The following is an 18,436-nucleotide window of genomic DNA, read 5'->3' on the forward strand; positions in this document are numbered from 1 at the left end:
CCTTAGATTCCTTGCAGAAACTGGCTAAATGGAAAAGATTACAGAATGGTCTATTTGAAAAATAAATCTGAGGACTTTTTTTGCAACCATGATGTCAATGGTATAACCATAATATATCACTGAAATCTTTAGGGGATATCCTGTACAAGGGATACTTCTTTCTTGAGCAAAGTCATAACTGGATGTGAGTAGGACAACCAGGTGTAGCATTACAGTGCTGAAGGAAAGACTGGAGCTGTAGCAAGAGCATTTTAGAGTTAAGTGGGAGAGGTGTCAAACACTCGAGTAGGAAGTACAATCTAATACCTCACCAATTAGTTCAATTCATTATTTAATAAATACAACAAAGTGTCAAGCATGCATTAGTCAGTAGTGTTAGTGTAGCAGAAACAAAAACGATGCTGTAATACAGCAGGTGATATTTACAGGTGCGGGAATAGATACGAAAAATATGTGGCTTTACTTTTTACAGGTTGCATTGTTGCAGAATATGTACTTGAAAGTAGATTGGTTTTGCGCTCATGAACTTGCAGGAACAACAGTGCCTAGAACTCAGAGGTAAAATTCAGCCTATGCAGAGGACCAGCTCAAGTCCTGTACACAATTTAGTTCCACTTAGACGATAGCTTAAGGGATGTATACACCTTTTATTGGTCTTCTACACAAGAATGCATGTCATGCTAGGCATGATGAACAAGGCTCTCCACGTAGTGATAGCAATGTACTTTAAATCCAACCTGCCGCACTTCTGCTGCAGTGCTCTGCTTCTGAGCAGAGATTGCTCAGTTCTGTTGAAGCGCATAGTGGAGAAGTAATATCTTTTATTGGACCAACTTCTATTTGGTGGTGCTTACGCATTGCTCTGTAAGCTCAAAGCTTGTCTCTCTCACCAACAGAAGGTAGTCCAATAAAAATTACAACCTCACCCACCTTACCTCTTTAATATCCTCGGACCAACACTGCTACATCAATGAAGCACATAGTGATCTCAGATGGATAAATGTCCTTTAAAGTGAAGGATGAAACCACTAAATTAATTTTCACTAGGGGTCCATATGTAAGCACATGTATATAATTTGTCAATAATTTGTAATTGCTGTACAGGAATTTCAGCTTTGATCTAGTTATTGAATGTTTAATTTTTGTAATTTCAGTTCAGTTTCAATAGTATGTGACACAGTCCTAATATAGGAATCTTGTTTCATAGCAATGATGATTTCTCATAGATGCTTTGACTGTCATGGAGGAGGGGGGTTAAATCTGACTTTTAAACTTTGGAATATTTACCTTCAAGATGTTGAGAGAGTGGAAAGGTGAATGGAATGAAGAAAACAGTCTGTAGAACTGTACAGGAAGCTAGAAGAGAGCAGATCTACAATACACTTGTAGAAGCACAAGAAATCTAGAGGTGAACTTACTGTAGATTCCCAGGCATTAGTCCACTTGTGCAGTACCAGGTTAAAGATAAAGAAATGGCAGCAAGGTATCCTGTAAAACTTTACAGCTCAGATTCAAATACCTTTACTCATGTTGAATTGTACACTACATGTTGAATACACTACAAATAGTCCTGTTGAAGTCAGCTGTTTGTGAGGTAAGGCACTGCCCAATACAGTAACTCCTCACTTAACGTTGTAGTTATGGTCCCGAAAAATGCAACTTTAAGTGAAACAATGTTAAACTAATCCTGTTTTCCCATAAGATGTAATGTAAATGCAGGGGGTTAGGTTCCAAGGAAATTTTTTGGGGACAGACAAAAGACATTATATATTGTATGGTACTGTACTGTACTGTGATTTGGAAGTGCCCCGGCTTGCCCCACACAGGCACAGCCTGCTGCAGGTAAGGACACTAGGAAGCACCTTCTCAGCAGCAGCAGCAGCAGCAGCTTCCCCGGAGAAGAACAGGTGCTGACTTTGCCGGGGGATGCTTTAGGCCCACCTCTTCCTGTCCCCGCTCCACTCCAGGCCCACCTCTTCCCACCCTCACTCCACCTCCTCTCTGGAGCAGCCACCTTCCCGCTCCTTCCCCACCCCCAAAGTCCTAAGTGCTGCTAAACAGCTGTTTGGCAGTGCTTAGGACTTCCTGGGAGGGAAGGAGAGGAGCGGAGATGCAATGTTTCCCCGCTCCTCCCCCTCCCTCCCAGCGCTTCAACTTTCTGGGAGAGAGGGGGAGGAGCAGAGATCTGGCGCTTTCCTGCTCCTGCCCCTCCCTCCCAGCAAGTCCTAAGTGCCACCAAAAAGCTGTTTAACGGTGCTCAGGACTTTCTGGGAGGGAGGAGGAGAAGTGGTGACTCGATGCTTCCCCGCTCCTGCCGCTCCCTCCCAGCCCTTTGCGCTTAGGACTTTCTGGAAGGGAGCGGGGAGGAGCAGAGCAGCAGCGCTTTCCCACTCCTCCCTCTCCCTCCCAGAAAGTCGTAAGTGCCACCAAACAGCTATTTGGCAGTGGGGGAAGCACTGGGATGGAGGGGAAGGAGGCAGAGAAGAGAAACTTGTGCAATGCTCCCTTGTAAAGTCGCTGCTCTTCCATAGAATCTTACAAGCAATGGACAGAGCAGGCAGCCAAACGACATTATAAGGGAGCATTGCACAACTTTAAACGAGATAACTTTGAAACAACGTGAAGTGGGAGGATGTTAAGTGGGGAGTAAGAGGATCAGAATCTGACCCTAAGATGTTAGTGGGGGGGGGAATGGGAGGAAAGCAGCCTAGGGCTTAAGGAGGACTGTTATAGGGAAGTGGAGGGGGAATAGACAGTAGCTAAATAATCAAATTATGCAATAAAACGTGTTTTTCATGAACCTATTTAGAGACTTCATGATCTGTAACATTGTTACTGTAACTTCTCCATTACTTTCCCCAAAACTTAGCATGAAACATACACCCCTAATGATGTGAAAAAATAGCTATGCATAAGAAAATAAAAATGGAGTCTATTACCTTTTCTTTATTTTCTCATAACTATCCAGTAACACCAGGATTGGGATTCCAAGACCCTTTTGCTAGGCCAAGGAGTAGAATTTAGGCATATATGAGACCTGAGGCAACAAAAGAGTTTAGAATCCAGCAATAGTTAAGACCATAAAGCCAAAAATGTAAGTGTTCTGTCTGCCCCACATAAAGCACTGGAAATGTTTGAGTAAACTAGTAGTTACTAACTTTCCCCTCTGTGAAAATGACGCTCTTTTTCATAAATAAGGAGTAAATAAGTTAAAAGCGAGATTGTGTCAGTGAAAACGGGCACACCTTGGAAAAAAAAAGAACAAAAAAATTAAATGACAACATGAAGATTCAGGCTCAGGGGACTCAAAGAGCCTTGATTTGTATAATTGTAATTTGTAAGACCACCTAGTGTCTAAAATGTCGGATCAGGCCCTTGCCTCCAAATATTCTTCAGAAGAAAAAAAACTATCTTGTATTTCCTAAGAACTTGACATTTTCTCAGTTTTAATACAGTTTCACATTCTTTTTGTTTGTTTGTTTCACTTTATTGTGTTCAGTTTAAAATAAACAGTACTTACAAAAATAGAAAACAAACTTAAGTATTTGCATGTGGACATCTGGAGAAAATTCACTTCAGTGCGACAAGCACAGCTGTAGGAATACTTAGCATCGCTGCTTTTTTTTTCTTCAAAATTTTGAGATTCTGGGGTTTTATCAAAGAGAATAATTAGTTGTAGACATATCAAAATGCAAGATTTCATACTTAGTTTGCTACTCTCCTTTAAAAGAAATACCATCTGATTGAAACAAGGGATAATTTAGGATGGCTGTATGGTAATAAGGGAATAATTATGGCCCTGGTTCTGGAAAACATTTAAGAACATGCTTAAATCCATCACTTCAGGACATCACTTAAGCATGTTTAACTTTATTCAAGTGGTTAAGATCCATTGACTTAAAATTCACATGCTTAAAAGTTGTCCTAAATAGGGAAGCTTTCCTGAATCAGAGACTGTACCAAGATCTGATGTAAGGTAACATAAGTCTTTTAGTAAACTGTAATTTTCTTTTCAGCTTTGCATATTATAGATAAGTCCAAAGGCTCAGTCCTTCACTGCTTGTGCATATAAAACTGCCTTTGACTTGACTGGGAGTTTTGGTTACATTCAGAATGCAGAATCAAGATCATAGTCAGTATTGTGTTAGAAGCTAGTAAAAGCCCATATCGTAAAATTCTGGTCTGCACTTTGGCACTGTTAAAACTATGAGAAATCGAGTTGTCAGTGTTTGCCCAGTCTTGAAAATGAGCACTTACTGAATGGCCCAGATTCTGCACTGAGATTCACAAGTGCATTTTCAGTTGATTTCAGTAATAGATGTGGGTGCAAATCTGAGGGCAAGTATCAGAGGGGTAGCCATGTTAGTCTGGATCTGTAAAAACAGCAAAGAATCCTGTGGCACCTTATAGACTAACAGACGTTTTGGAGCATGAGCTTTCGTGGGTGAATACCCACTTCTTCTGAGGGCAGAATTCAGCCCATATTGATTATTAAATCAGACTTTCCAGTGGTTCTCAACTCAACTTTAATCTTATTTGTTCCTTAGGGTTTTTCTTTGTGCTGAATTAGGATTAAAATAATAATGTTCAGTGATTAATTTTGATATTGCTTATCTGAAAAATAAAAGCCCCATCTTTTTGTATAATTTAGAACTGTACAGAATATATGAATGTACAGTGGAAATAATCATGCATTCTCAGGGGATGTCCAGGATGACTTAATAGTTCTTTTTCATTTCTAATATCTATGATTTTGTGAAAACAAAATGAACACTTTCCATTTTTGTCTTTCTGTTAGTCATGTGTTAAAGTCCCAATCAAAATAGCCAGCCAGCAATGTGAACACTGCTGTATCAAAACTTGTTTTTTATTTCAGTTGTTGTTCCTTTTAATATGCTGTTGTATTTCTTTATTCTATTTGTATGTATTATTATAACTATAATATTCACTGAGATGGGGGATTGCAATATAAGTTTGCATTAAGAAAAGGTAAAACAAATCCCTTTTAAAGAGAGTGAAAATAGACGTGGACCTCCTAGCCAGACAAAATTGTCAAACTTTGGGATCTAAAGTTAGGTACCTAAATCCATATCAGGTCAATGAGTCTGAGTCAATGATCTGATCTTCAGCAGTGCTGAGCACCCGCAACTTCCATTGACTTCAGTGGGAACCTTGGTGCTTAGCACATCTGAACATTAGGTCATTGATTCAGGTGTCTAAGCAGGGATGTAATTGCCTAATTTTAGGCATCCACATTTGAACATGTTAATAGTAATAATTATTTATTGTTCTGGGTAAGATGAAAGAATAGACACTATCAGTCTTATTTTATAGTGTATCTTTCTCTCTTTCAGCTGCATTTTCCAGTTATCTTCTAGTTTCAGAGTGAGCACTCCTGAGACAGAAAGAAAAATGCAAAGATTTCCAGATTGCTGTAAAATAAAAGAATTGGAGATGGGGAATAGAAATATTTACTTAATATTTATTCTTTTCTTTCCAGCTCCAAGTACAGCCCAGTATGGGATTACCGGTGGTGCTGAAGTTCTGTTCTCCTGCTGGTACCTTGTGTTGACACTATCCTCTTTCACCAGCATATTCTACCTGAAGAACATCATTCTACAATAAATATAAAGAACCATGAAAGGCTTTTAAGGATTCTCTGAAAGTGCTGATGACTGGAGCCAATCTGGTAGAGTTTGTTAAAAGCAGCGTGGGATATAATCAACAGTGCTTACATGGGGATGATCGCCTTCTGTAGAATTGCTCATTATGTAAATACTTTAATTCTGCTCCTTTTTTTGATTAGCTGCATTACCTTGTGAAGCAGTACACATTGTCCTTTTTTAAGACGTGAAAGCTCTGAAATTACTTTTAGAGGATATTAATTGTGATTTCATGTTTGTAATCTACAAGTTTTCAAAAGCATTCAGTCATGGTCTGCTGGGTTGCAGACTGTAGTTTACAAAAAAAAAATATTGCAGTGAAAATGTGATTCTTTAAGGCTGCAATACAAGTATTCAGTTCCTCTTTAAGTAGGATTCTATCCACATTTATTCAGAAGCATTTTTATTTAAAAAAATCAAATAATATTGCCTTCAAAATATTTCTTCAAAATATAACACATATCTAGATTTTCTTCTAGCATGATATTCAGGTTTCAAGAATGAGCCTTGTAATATGACTGCATAAAGCAATTCTGCTTCCCCACCCCGCTCTGTAAATTCAGCATGGGTGTGCCTCCATAAAATACTACTTTTCTCTTCCTCTCCAACAATTCTAGAATGTGTACTGGTAAATGACAACATGTAAATTCAAGCGTACCTAATCTCCAGTTGAGGACAAAGATGCTATTGGCTAAAAAGAATACCTTCTCTTCCACCTCCAGTGGGGTAATGGAACTGCTCCAAACTTTGCCCACAACAACTAGACTACATGGTATTTTTTAACCAGTCAATCAAAAATAGCACAGGTATATTTCCCTTATTTTTTCCCTCTAGTGTGGTTAATTTGTATATTTTGTTTGTAAAACAAGTTTTCCTGGTATAAAATACAGCACAACTCTCTTAAGAGACTTCTTGTGAATGTAACACTTTTCCCTTTCATTGCTCTAGATCAGAACTCTTAAAAGGCTGTATATGTGAGGTGATGACAGACCCTTTTTTATTATTGGCCAGTACTACATGAATTGATGTTCTTGCACTGGAGTTGTACTGATCAGCTAGCTCAACAATGATACTTTCATTGCACATGTTTTGAAATCTCAGATAGCTGACAACATAGGAAGCATTGACCATACATTTAATATAGATATATTTAAAAACAAGTGGCTCCAATAACTATATTTTGGTGTACCTTACAAATGCCATCACATTGCATCTTAATTGCCAGAATTTCATTAATGCACTGCTAAGATGTATGAATATCTTACTGTAACAATTAATTTCACCTTTCATAAATGACTCTTGCAGTCCTCACATATTGCATTGAGTTCAAGAGAAGTTTTGCCTGAGTAACGGACTGGATCCTAAAATAGCATATTTTATTTCTATGGATATAATAGAGTTGTTGGGTTTATTTAAACAGCCTCTAATTTTGCTCCCAAATGAATGTACAGTCATGCTGTAAATGAATTGTGAACACTGAGTTGCACTTGCAAAACCGGAGGCTGAAGCAAGGTCCCTTTAAAAATTTGACTCATTATGAAAGTTGACCGTATATGGTCCAGGCCATCACCCATTCTGGTCAGTACAAAAATACACACCAACTTCAATGGAATTCGATTGGGCCCATATAGAAAGAGCCACTGGTGATAAGAATTTCTAATTAACACATTAATTACAATATAAAATTATCCAGTCACTTGTTCAACATATAAAACCACAATAAATAATAAGAAGACTGTTGCCATGTGAAAGTTGGAGTTATTTATATCAAAAGAAGATTGTCACTGAACACCATATTGCTATTTTGGCTACTTTTTTAGTATCACTGCCACAACAATTTCACTCAGACACACTCCTACTCAGTCATTTTTGGTACTGTGTTAAGCTCCGTAACTAGCTAGCTGGGTACTGTACATATTCAGCACTTTCAAGTTCATTTTGCAAATATCCTATTTTTTAAAATTCAGATTATGAATTTCTTTAGTACCGTGATCAACTGCCCCATTACTAGTATATAAACAAAATATGCAGCAAATATGTTGTAATTACTAAATGACGCTTAGATAAGGAGCATAAAAAGAATACACTGACTCCATAATAGGGCAATAAAATGTATTGAATCACGCTGTTTGTGTTCAGTAATAGATTAGAATATTTCTATTCTTCTCTTAAAGTTGTGCGTTAAGCAGGTTCTATTTTCATAAATATGGCATTTTTTTAAAACCTTGAATAACATGATGACATTTTATTAGTTGAGGAAGCAGTGTATAAAACAGTACAAACCATCTTGTACACTCTCCTGAAATTCTGATCACTCTTGTATTGCAGCTTTAAAGTGCTAAGCTCTAGAATCCATTCAATAGAAAAAATGGTGCTGCAGAAAGTATTACATGTGAGTACAGTTTTATGAAGAAAGAAACAGATCAAGGAGATGTATAACTCGGATGCCTTTTCTCACATGAATTAGGAATTGTTTCTGTACTGTAGCTGGACCAAATTCTATATTTAGGCTAATTGTTTTTTTTTCATGATTACTGACACATGGAATGTGAGGATTCTGGCAGCAGAATAGAGTATGGAAACATTTTTATTAAATATGAAAAAAATGAAGTATTTACTTTTTTGCATCATGAGAATATTCTTGCCAGTAAAGCCACTGGAAAACATAGGCCAAATTTTCAATCTAGCCTCTGAATTTGCACTTGCAATTTTTGTGAGACAGTTTGTAGCATGCAAAAATCCATGTTTGTGGGCACAACATTTGCTTCTGCAAACTAGGTACCTAAACATCTATCGGCTCTGCATGTTCAAAAGTGATAGTTTGTGTGTGCAAATTTAAGAGACCAATCCTGCGCATAAGTACTGGGGCCACTCACATTAACACTGTGTCGGTCACTAAATGTTTGTAGGATTGGTCTCTCAAGAGTGTTTATGAATATCTGACCATCTAAGGTTCCAGTTGTGCAAAGGGTTATGCATATGCTTAACTTCATGCACTGAGTAGTCCCAAAGAAACTACTCGCAGTACATAAAGTTAAGCACATTCCTAAGTTTTTGCAGGGTTGGGGCCCAACTCAATATTGGTCAAATAAAGTTACTTGCGTCTTAGGTTAATCTGTTCCATAAAGTAACCTGATAATTGTACAGTTTGGGACTTATTGGGACATTCTTTCAACATGGACTGTGCGGACTGTTGCAAATTAAATACAGTAGAATTTTACAAAATTGATCTTTTAATCTCTGGCGTATACTTGCTTTCTAGCTGATACTTTCATAATATATTCTATGCTCATCCAATTGATACCCCTTACCGTTCATATTTTTTAATCAATTATTATTACATTTATCCACCATTAAAAAATATTGAAAATAAATGGATTTGCTCCAAGCAGTTCAACATTTCTTATGCTAAAACTGTTGTCCTGCACTTGAATTACTAAAGTTTGTAATTCCATAAGTTCCTGAATGTGCAATAACTCAGGTCTATTAACTACCATTGCATTGATGACATATATGGGCAATGGTGCTGTAATTATAGTGTTGCTGATCGTGATTCTTTACTAATATTGAATTTAAGGATGTCTCAGAATTTCTAATACAAACACAGGTTCTCAAGGGTTTATAACTTGGCAGGAAAATGTATTCTTCATAACTAGACAGCTTTTTTAACTTTTCTATATATATTTAGAAAATCTGTTTCTAAGAGACAGGAGTATTGAAGACATTACCAGTGAAAGCTGCTCTTTTGCACACTTTCAGAGTTAGCACTCTAGCAAAATAATGGTAAACGCTATTCCTACCAAAATATCTGCTTACCCCACATAACTGTGTATTAAAGAGTGTGTATACCAAAATATGTATTTACCTGGAAAATCAATATGCCTTAAAGCCTAAATATGCATTTACTTCCAAGATTGGATCTTGCTCTTCCAGTCTGGAGGTAAATAATCCATATTTCACAATCTGCCATGGAAGATTTCGTTTCTTAAAAAACAAACATGCTCAGTTCTTTTTTAAAAAGTATTAAATAATTTTAAAGTTCTTGCACAAACTAACATATGTGAGGAAAGGAAAAGTTAGAATGAAACTCTATCCTGACACTCTGACCTTCTGAATTGCAGACAAATAAACTTGTTCTCAGCAATTTTTGAACTGAGAAAATGACAAGGAGTTTGGTGGTTGCCACTGAAACTTTTCCGTTTGCAAGTAATATTACAGAATTCCCTATACTTACTAAAGGAAATGCTGTGAATAGGGTGGTAGGATACGTTAATGCTAGGGCATATGTAAAGATTTTTATAGGTATCACTGTATGCTCATTTTGAATTTTTCTTCTCTCTCTCCCTCTCACAGGAGTCCCCTCCAGCTGGCCCTATTTCCCTATTCTTCCCCAACACAGTAACATTTCTTCCATCTCCCAAGCCTTCTGTGGTAGAGTACATCCTATTCTCTTTCTGCCTTCTTATTCAGCTCCATCCCTTACTCTCTCAGATACACACCGATCCCTTCCTTCTGATTGCTGGCGTGAGAGTTGGGTCAAGAAAAAATAGCTGGTGACACAAATTATTCCAGGAGTTTCTGGCAATTGTGAGGAAAGATAGTCATATCTGGAGTGCAGCCAGGTGTAAGGGAACGTGTCTGGCTGTAGGGAGATAAGGCAGGACTATACTCACTGTTTGCAGAAGTCCCAGCTGGCCCTATTTCCCAGCTTCTGGAAGCCTTCACTCATTCACAGCATTGTACCATCATTGACAGTGGCTTTCTAAAATCCTTAGGGCCACATGCAGCCTGCACTGGCCTAAGTGCATGAATATGTGAGAGCAGAATTTAAACTTTAGACAACAGTTTGTCCTGAAACCCTTAGAGAACTGACTAATTAACTCATCATATTGTTGTACCTAGTATTGAGCCTACTGTGGGTCTCAGAATAGGGCACAGTGTTAAATACAGTACCACATTTCCTAAAGACCTAGGCAGCAAAAAGCACCAGTTTAGCTGCTGACCTAAAGAAGCTCTACATGCCTCATTAAAGCTGCTTTCTGTTCTGAGGGAGAACTCTCTCCCAGCTAACAGCCTCATGATGCTAGGTGAGGTAATATGCAATCAGCTGATGTAGCCCATCTATCTCTGTCATGTGGCATTCAGAGGGGTTGAAAATGTACTGAGCATGCTCAGTGCATCCTCAGATGCCTTTATGTCAGGTGGATATTCCCTTTGTTGATGGACATTGAGCCTGCTGGGGAAGATCTGTGGAGAGGAAGTGTGGTCTGATGACATTATCAGCAGGACTGAATTCTGACAACAGGAGTGAGCACATTGCCTACAGATTACTCCTTTCCCCAATAATAAAATAGTGTTTGGGAGGCAGGGATGACAGGACATCCCAAACTACACCTCAACAACATCGGGGGGGGAGATATGGCTAATGTTGCAAAGAGAAATATTTTAATTATTCAAAAAAATGATTCTTAGGCCAGAGTTGGCTTCTCTCGGTCTTTTGTGAGGCTGCACAGTGCTCTAGGATGGTTGTAATTTCCTGAAATCATGTGCCCTAGCTAGAGGTGGATAGATGGATTATTGCTGGTGGAGAATTGTGGAAATGTTCCCACCCCCAAGCCACAATACTATCCCCAAGCTTTTTAATTTATGTAGGTTTGGCATCTGCACAGCACAACTTTTCTTCTGAATGGGTCTACTTGAGATCTGCCAGTATAACCTTAACTTTCCTGGCTGTGCCAAAATTTATGTCACATTTCCCCAAGTCACCAGCACCACTGAGCACTAATTACTATTTGCATATTTGTTCTTACCCTAACACATCTATGCCTAATTTCTAGAGTTTGAAGGCTTTTCTACTTTATGAACTTCTGCTCTAAAATTTAGATTTCAACATATTCATTTCACACTTTCGATAAATCAGAGATGAATCACAACTAAACTCAGGATGCCCTAAATTAGATTTTAAAATATATTAGAACCTCAGCTCTCCCATGTTTCGACTGGACCACATGTAAATCTGTATTTTAAAACAAGACTTGGGGCCAGATTCTCAGCCCTCCTATGACTATTTTATACCTCTCCAATGGCACAAAGAAACCATAAAGCTGTTGAATCCGGCCCTTTGAGGATTCCCATTGGAAGGGGAATTGCTGAGTAATGTAAAATACTTTTGAGCAGCTCTGCACCATCCATTATCCCATCCCTGGCACAGGAGCGTTCTGATACCCCAGCTATCTTTGGTTGCTGGAATGGCCTCTTGGGGACTGCTCTAAGTTATGCCAGGAGCCATCTCCATTGTTGGGTAAATAAAAGGGTGACATAAAGTCGCCTTTCACTTTGATCTTGCTCTGAGCATAGCTCCACCCAACCAGAGAATTTGGCCCTTAATCTTAAAGAACTTTAAATAGAAATGTAAACAAAAATGATAAATAATATAGAGACTGTAATTCTACTTGCAATCAATGTTCATCTATTCATTTTTTTTTTAATTCACCTTCTTTGGGAACTATGAAACCTGGTAAAACGGAAACCACACAAAGTCAAATAGATTACATTTCTGCAGCAAAACAGAGAATTTAAAGACAGAAAAGAAGACAGTATTGTAAAGTTAATTCCAATAAGGCCACATGAACCTCCCCCGAAAAGTTTTAAGTATGTGAAGATTCATTATCCCGTCACTGCCTTTTTGCAGCCTGCCAGCTAAATAAATGCCTGTAATGATGTATACATTATATTCAGTGTCCAGAGGGCTAAGCAGTCTTTTTTTCCCTAATGAACATCTATCCTCTTTATTCATTACCAACCAAAAGCAAAACACAATTTACGCATTATAAGATGTGAAATATGTACAATAACATAAGCGTCCCACTTAACAAACCCATTACAGTCATAAGTGCACAGCTCCCATTAACCTTAAAGGCATCTACTTAAATGTGACTCTCAAGTGAGAATAAACTGTAGGGACTTAAGATAACACTGATTTTGCCTTTTTGTATGTTTCCAGTTGTGGCAAGGGGGGACCCATCCCTTTTCCAGTTTTGTGGCTATGTCTTGCCCCTCCTCCCCCAGTATAAAATCTTCAGGAAAAATAATTTAATTTCCAAGATACTAGTCATTTAGAAGTGCTTAACATTTCTGAGGTATCACTTGAGGTGGTGATACTTCATCAGCTAAATAAAAATGAGAGAGGTAAAACATTCCGGGAAGCTACAGTAAAAGTTGGCTAGTCTGCCTCCACTTAATGCTAATGAGACAGTTTCTTGTAAAAATTCCAACTTGATAGAAACTACAGGAGGTAGCATGGTTCATTAGGCTACAAAAGCTGTGAAATGGTAAAAGGACTGGTTTTCCTCCCTCATTTCAAGTGATTTGCTAAAAGCACTAGGATGTTCCACTATGGAACTTTGAATTCACTATTCCCTTCATTAATTTTGACCTTTTTACATTTGGAAAAAAGTTAACTTTAGGGTAAGCCATTGTACATTCCTCCCCCCCGCCAGCTGCCTTTAACCACACTGTATAACTCTGTTGGGTCTTTTTACCCATTTGCTCAGTTGGAATTGAAAACTAAACTGGATTATGCTAGTTCTGTGACCTGACATCCTGCCTAAAACACACTTGAGCAGTGATCTAAGAAAAATGTGGTCAATGGCTCTTCTGTAGATACTCCTTTAGAAAGTGATGCCTTTGATTTAAGCTGCTTTAGCTGGTGTCTGTCAAAAATTCTCTCATTGCTTTCAGTGATCTGGAAAATAAGCTTGCAAGCCAGCCGTGTGGAGTTCAGGATAATTTAAAATAATAACAAAAAATTACACGGCATAGTTGACACATTCTTCTGAAGTTTTATTCTAAGACATTTCCATAAATAGTATCTTATGCCACAGTTAATCAAGCAGACATGCTTAAACCACAGGTGAGCAAAAAGCTTGATTATTATTTTTAAGATTTAATGAAACCATCCTATAGGCATGAAAACAGGAGAATCCCAGAGAAGCTGTTTTATCCATAAAGTGTTGTTTAGGTGTAAATCAGTGTTATGGTGGTGTTGCAAGTATTCAGGTCTTTGTGGTGACTAAAGTAGGTTGGAAAATGTTAATGAAGGCCCAATTTTGGCAAAAAATTAGAATTGAATTTTTTACAATTCCCTCCCTTTGTTTTCTGACCAATTCTGATGGTGACAACATACGTAGAGAGCCAAATACAGTTCACATGACTCACTCATGGCCTGCTCCTGCTCCCATTGAAGTCAATGCAAGTTTGGCATTGATTTTAATGGGAGCGTAATTAGGTCCTGATTGACCTCAATGAATCAGGTTCCATTCATGTGAGGGGGGGTTGGCCTACAATATAATAGCTGTCTGGTGGCACTATTAGAGGTGAAAAATATGTGCCACCATTTCCAAAGTTGGGTATCAAAAATTAGGCACCTGAATAAAAATATTCTGATTTTTTTTTCCTGAGGTGCTGTGTGCTCTCAATTGATTTTGAAAACAGCAAGAATTTTGAGTGCTCAGCAGTGCTGATTATCAGGCAATGTGTTCAGAGACCTACATATGGACTTAGATTTTTAACGTTAAGCACCCAAGTTTGCAAGTTGCGCCCAGAGTATTTTTTGTTGCAAATCAACAAGTAGCAAGCTGCTCTGTTGCAGTTCTTTATTCAAGTCATATTGGGGGGGGGGGGGAGTTACACATTAGTTTGATTACAAAGCTGCTAAGGTAAGCTTCTATGGTCTGTTGTTGTTAAGAGATAGTACAGTGGGGTGCAAGACAATCTCTCCTGACTAGAGCAGGAGACTGGGAGCTCAGACCCTCCTGGGTTCCATTCTAAGCTATAAGAATATTTCCCTTCCAGATACATTGTGAGACTTAATTAAAGAGGATCTGCTCGTAAGCTGTGCTGTGGATCCACAATTGCCAGTGACAATCAGTGAGAGCTCGGTACCTTTCAGTCTCAAGTCCTTAATGTCTGGAAAGTCCTTTGAGGTCCTGGGTTGAAAGATGCTATAGAAGTGCATATTATTCTTATGTAGTCTGCATCCCACGAAGTGACTAGAATTAAAGTTATTAATTGGGGATGGGTTAACCTCAAAAAGTTCAGGGGGTTGATTTGCATAATCATCCAGAATAATCTTATCTATTATATATGCACCAATAGGCTAAAAATACTGCAGGAAATAGGTTATCAGGCACAATTTTTAATACTTCATATTTCTACTCAGAGCAAGCAGATTTTCTCATAGTATTTTGGCATTTCAGGTCTTGTAAGAAGCAGGAAGAGCAAAGCCAGGTGAAAATTAAACTAAATGGGGAAATATTAAGTTAACTAGGTTTTTTTCAAAATTTGATATTCAGTTTGAATCATTTATAATTTCATCCAAATCAGTTTACCCTCCCTTACTGTAAAAAAAGGTATAGGGATTTTGTCTGATTTAGTAAAAATACATTTATTTAGGATAGCTGATTCATATCACTCTATGTTACCACTCAGACACCTTTTTCCAGATCTCATTCCTGTTTTTAAAAACTTAGCAATTTTACCTTACTAACTGAATAAGGTTAGCGTAGTATTTGCAATATTCCCTAAGAATTCACTATACTAAGCCTAGCAAATGCAACAAGTAGCATTATCTAACTATCAGTGACAAAATTGGAATGTTTTTATGGGTAGCTACTGTATCATGGATTAGTAGACATAAGAGGCCAGATCCTCAGCTGTCAGCTACGTTAATTTACACGAGTTGAAGATCTGGCCTTACATTTCTATAATAAACCTCAACAGTAAACAACTTTTGAACTGCATTCGCTCTTGCATGTGCCAGGAGGTATAAAATTAGTCTTCATGTGCCAGTCTGGCCTGCTGCACACTAGGGAGGTTTCACCGAGACAGGGCAGGTGGAGGCATTGCACCCTGTCTGCTCTCTGGGTTTCCATCCACAAAGGGCAACTTTGATTTCTGCTAAGGACTCAGCCAGTGGAGGCTGCAGGGGATATGCATGAGTCAGCACATTCCTTGGCTCTGCCCTCTTCTTCACCACCGTCACTCATTTTTCGGACAATACTAGCCACTTGTGGGCCCATGGGTGGGGGTGGCTGAATCTGCTGAACTGAGCCTTTTGCCTCTAAGACAAATCTGAAAAATTGATAGAAGCAATAGACTACTAAAGAGACAAGAAACTGGTATTGAACTTGATGGGCGTAGAATCTTTAACCAAACCTACTTGGATTATCTCAATACAGATGCTTTGTAATCCCTAGATGAGAGCTACCTTCATCTGGTCAGTAAGACATCCATATCTTTTTACAGGTTTTAAATTTTAAAAGGTAGAAATACAGAATGATAGTTCAGTATTTACATTCAACTTGTTACCTTTGCTGCTTCACGACCCACACTTTTTGGAGAGGGAAAAAACATGTAGGCATTTCCTATAAATGGATTATGGGATTGGATTTTCACTTAAAATAATTTGAAGGAGTTGTATTGTTTATCTGACTCAACAAAATTTTCCTCCCCTAGCTGTATGCATGAATGTTGATTGTGCTTTCAGTAAAGGTACCGAGTTAAAATATTATCTTTTATGTTATTTATATTCATATAACATGGTGGAGATATTTGATTACAGGTTTGCCTTCCCTGTAGATGATTTACTTAGTGACCAGTTCCAGAGCATTTCCAGTATAGTTATTTTTGACATTGCAGTTTTCATAAGTGTGTTCTGAGTTCTTTATTTCACCGTGTTAAACACCATCTTGCATGTGAATATAATGTAAAAGGCTACATATTAAAAATTAATTTCAAAAGTTAATTACCCTTAGTAACTCAGCTTCTTAGAACAGTTGTGAGCTACATCAGATTTAACATCTGCTCCTTTTAAATTGAGATTGTTAGTAATGTTAGTCAAGAGACACTGATGAGCACTTCTCCCTTCAAGATTTTTCTCTCAATAAGTTTGCAGACAAGATACTCAGCTGAACTTTTTATTTCAGAAGAACTAAGGGCTTTGACCTTATATCTGAGTGCAGAATTAAACACTCTGGGAAAGGTTAAGGCACAGATTGAGAGAGTTCAGAATTATACCCCAAAATACTTAAAGAAATAATTTTAAAATGTAAAGATCACTGATCATATATTTTTTTTGAAAAAGGTACCTGTTCCTATGCTGTCATCTAATCTTTAGGGACTAGATCCAATGAGAAGACTTACGTTGGCAACCGTGAAAGGAGGATTAGGCCCTAGAATCATGTGGTGTAGGAAAGCACGGAGATGATTTTTCCATTAGACAAATGCACTTTTTTTTTTCTTTTGTAGTTGAATATGGATCCCATGAAAGTGACTAAAGCCACCAACTAGCGTGTAGGCATAGTATAGGCAGACATTGTACAACCTTCCCTATATAGCACTGCTAATACACTTCAGTCCTAGCCTGGTCCCCAGACCTCTCTGTTATTTATTTGGTCCTGTCCTGTCTAGACAATCATACTAAATTTCATGGACCATACTCCACTATAGAGGAAATAGGGTGAAATGACCAAACTCATTTGTATTTGTGATTGAACAGGAATTGACACCCAGAACACCAGAGATGAAAGGCAGGTGTGTTCATCCATTGTGACACCTGGTTTTGGTTCTTTTGCAGTTTAACAGAAACAGTCTGAGTCCTAGTGCAAACTTTCCCTGCCATTTTCTTTATTTTCCTTCCAAGGAAAGGGGTATACTTGACTTTTCTTTTAAATCTTTAAACCTGTATTTATTTTTCAGGTGGCTTGCAATTAAAAACTGCAATTGTTCTTTTGTTTCCCTGTCTAGCTGAGAGTGGTGAAAAGTAACTACTTCAGCACTGCTGTGAAATGTATAACTGTTACTCCCAAGCCATTTCTGGGAAAATACCCACTGTGATGGCATAACCTCTGTCATAACCAATGAAGAGAGGAAACTAAGTCACTGTATTTAGAAAGAGAAGAACCTCTCTTCTCCTTTCCTTCTTTCATCCTCACACACACAAATAAGACCACCACTGTGCGATTCCCAAATAGCATTGCAAAAGTTAGTTGTGCTGGGCTATTACTATAGGCCATGTAATCAATAGTTTAATAATTCACTTGTCTTAACTTAATGACACTTGTTTAGATGTAATAGTCACCCTGTTAACAAACCATATGGCTAATGAAAAGTTTTGAATGTTCTAACAACTTCCATGTACTGTTTTGGGGGCAAAACGCCTTCCCACATATGCAGAAGGCGCTAAACTGAAATGCATAACCACAATTCCATTGCACAGAGCAGGCAGCAAATAGGCCAGGGAAATGCTTTATCCTTTGCACTACACACAACACTGGCTGCAGCCAGAGGATCACTAACCAGAAGGAGGTACAGCAGCAGCTCCTATAGCCCAGAGGCTCTGTTAGCAGCTGCAGTAGAACTCCTGGATCCTGGCACAAGGGGTGGAGAATTCCATCTTAACTCCCAGCCCAAGGAGAGACTCCCCTGCTTAAAGCCAGTTTAAACAAGGGCCCTTGCACTGTTTTCAGGTCCATTTCTCTCATACAGAGTTAGCAGTCTCTGATCTTCAATGTCCTTGAACTAGATTCTAAGGGCAGAATGTTTAGAAGGAATAACCAGGGACTTGCTTCTCTTAAGGGGGAGGGATGCATAGACTAATGCAAAAACCAAACCTTGTGTCAGTGAGAAATGGAATTTGTGTGTAATCATCATTTTACTACTCTAAAATTATCAAAATAATTCCAGACTCAACTTTCTGTCTGGAATTCACACTT

General features: G+C 38.2%; 1 protein-coding gene across 3 annotated transcripts in view; it reads left to right on the forward strand.

Moving 5' to 3' along the window:
• Positions 1–18,436, forward strand: part of NEGR1 (neuronal growth regulator 1) — a 643,647-nt gene that overhangs the window by 615,711 nt on the left and 9,500 nt on the right. For 2 of the 3 annotated variants that reach the window (XR_004001643.1, XR_004001642.1), the window contains exon 7: positions 5,501–5,771. Coding sequence is in view for 1 of the 3 variants with exons in the window: in XM_030572935.1 (XP_030428795.1) it covers positions 5,501–5,625 (125 nt within the window). In the remaining 2 variants the exon portion in view is untranslated. Of the gene's footprint in view, positions 1–5,500; positions 16,468–18,436 lie in introns of those variants that run through there. The other variant, XM_030572935.1, reaches the window with a different exon arrangement.

Source organism: Gopherus evgoodei, chromosome 8, assembly GCF_007399415.2.
Source record: "Gopherus evgoodei ecotype Sinaloan lineage chromosome 8, rGopEvg1_v1.p, whole genome shotgun sequence".
Classification (NCBI taxonomy): Eukaryota; Metazoa; Chordata; order Testudines; family Testudinidae; genus Gopherus; species Gopherus evgoodei.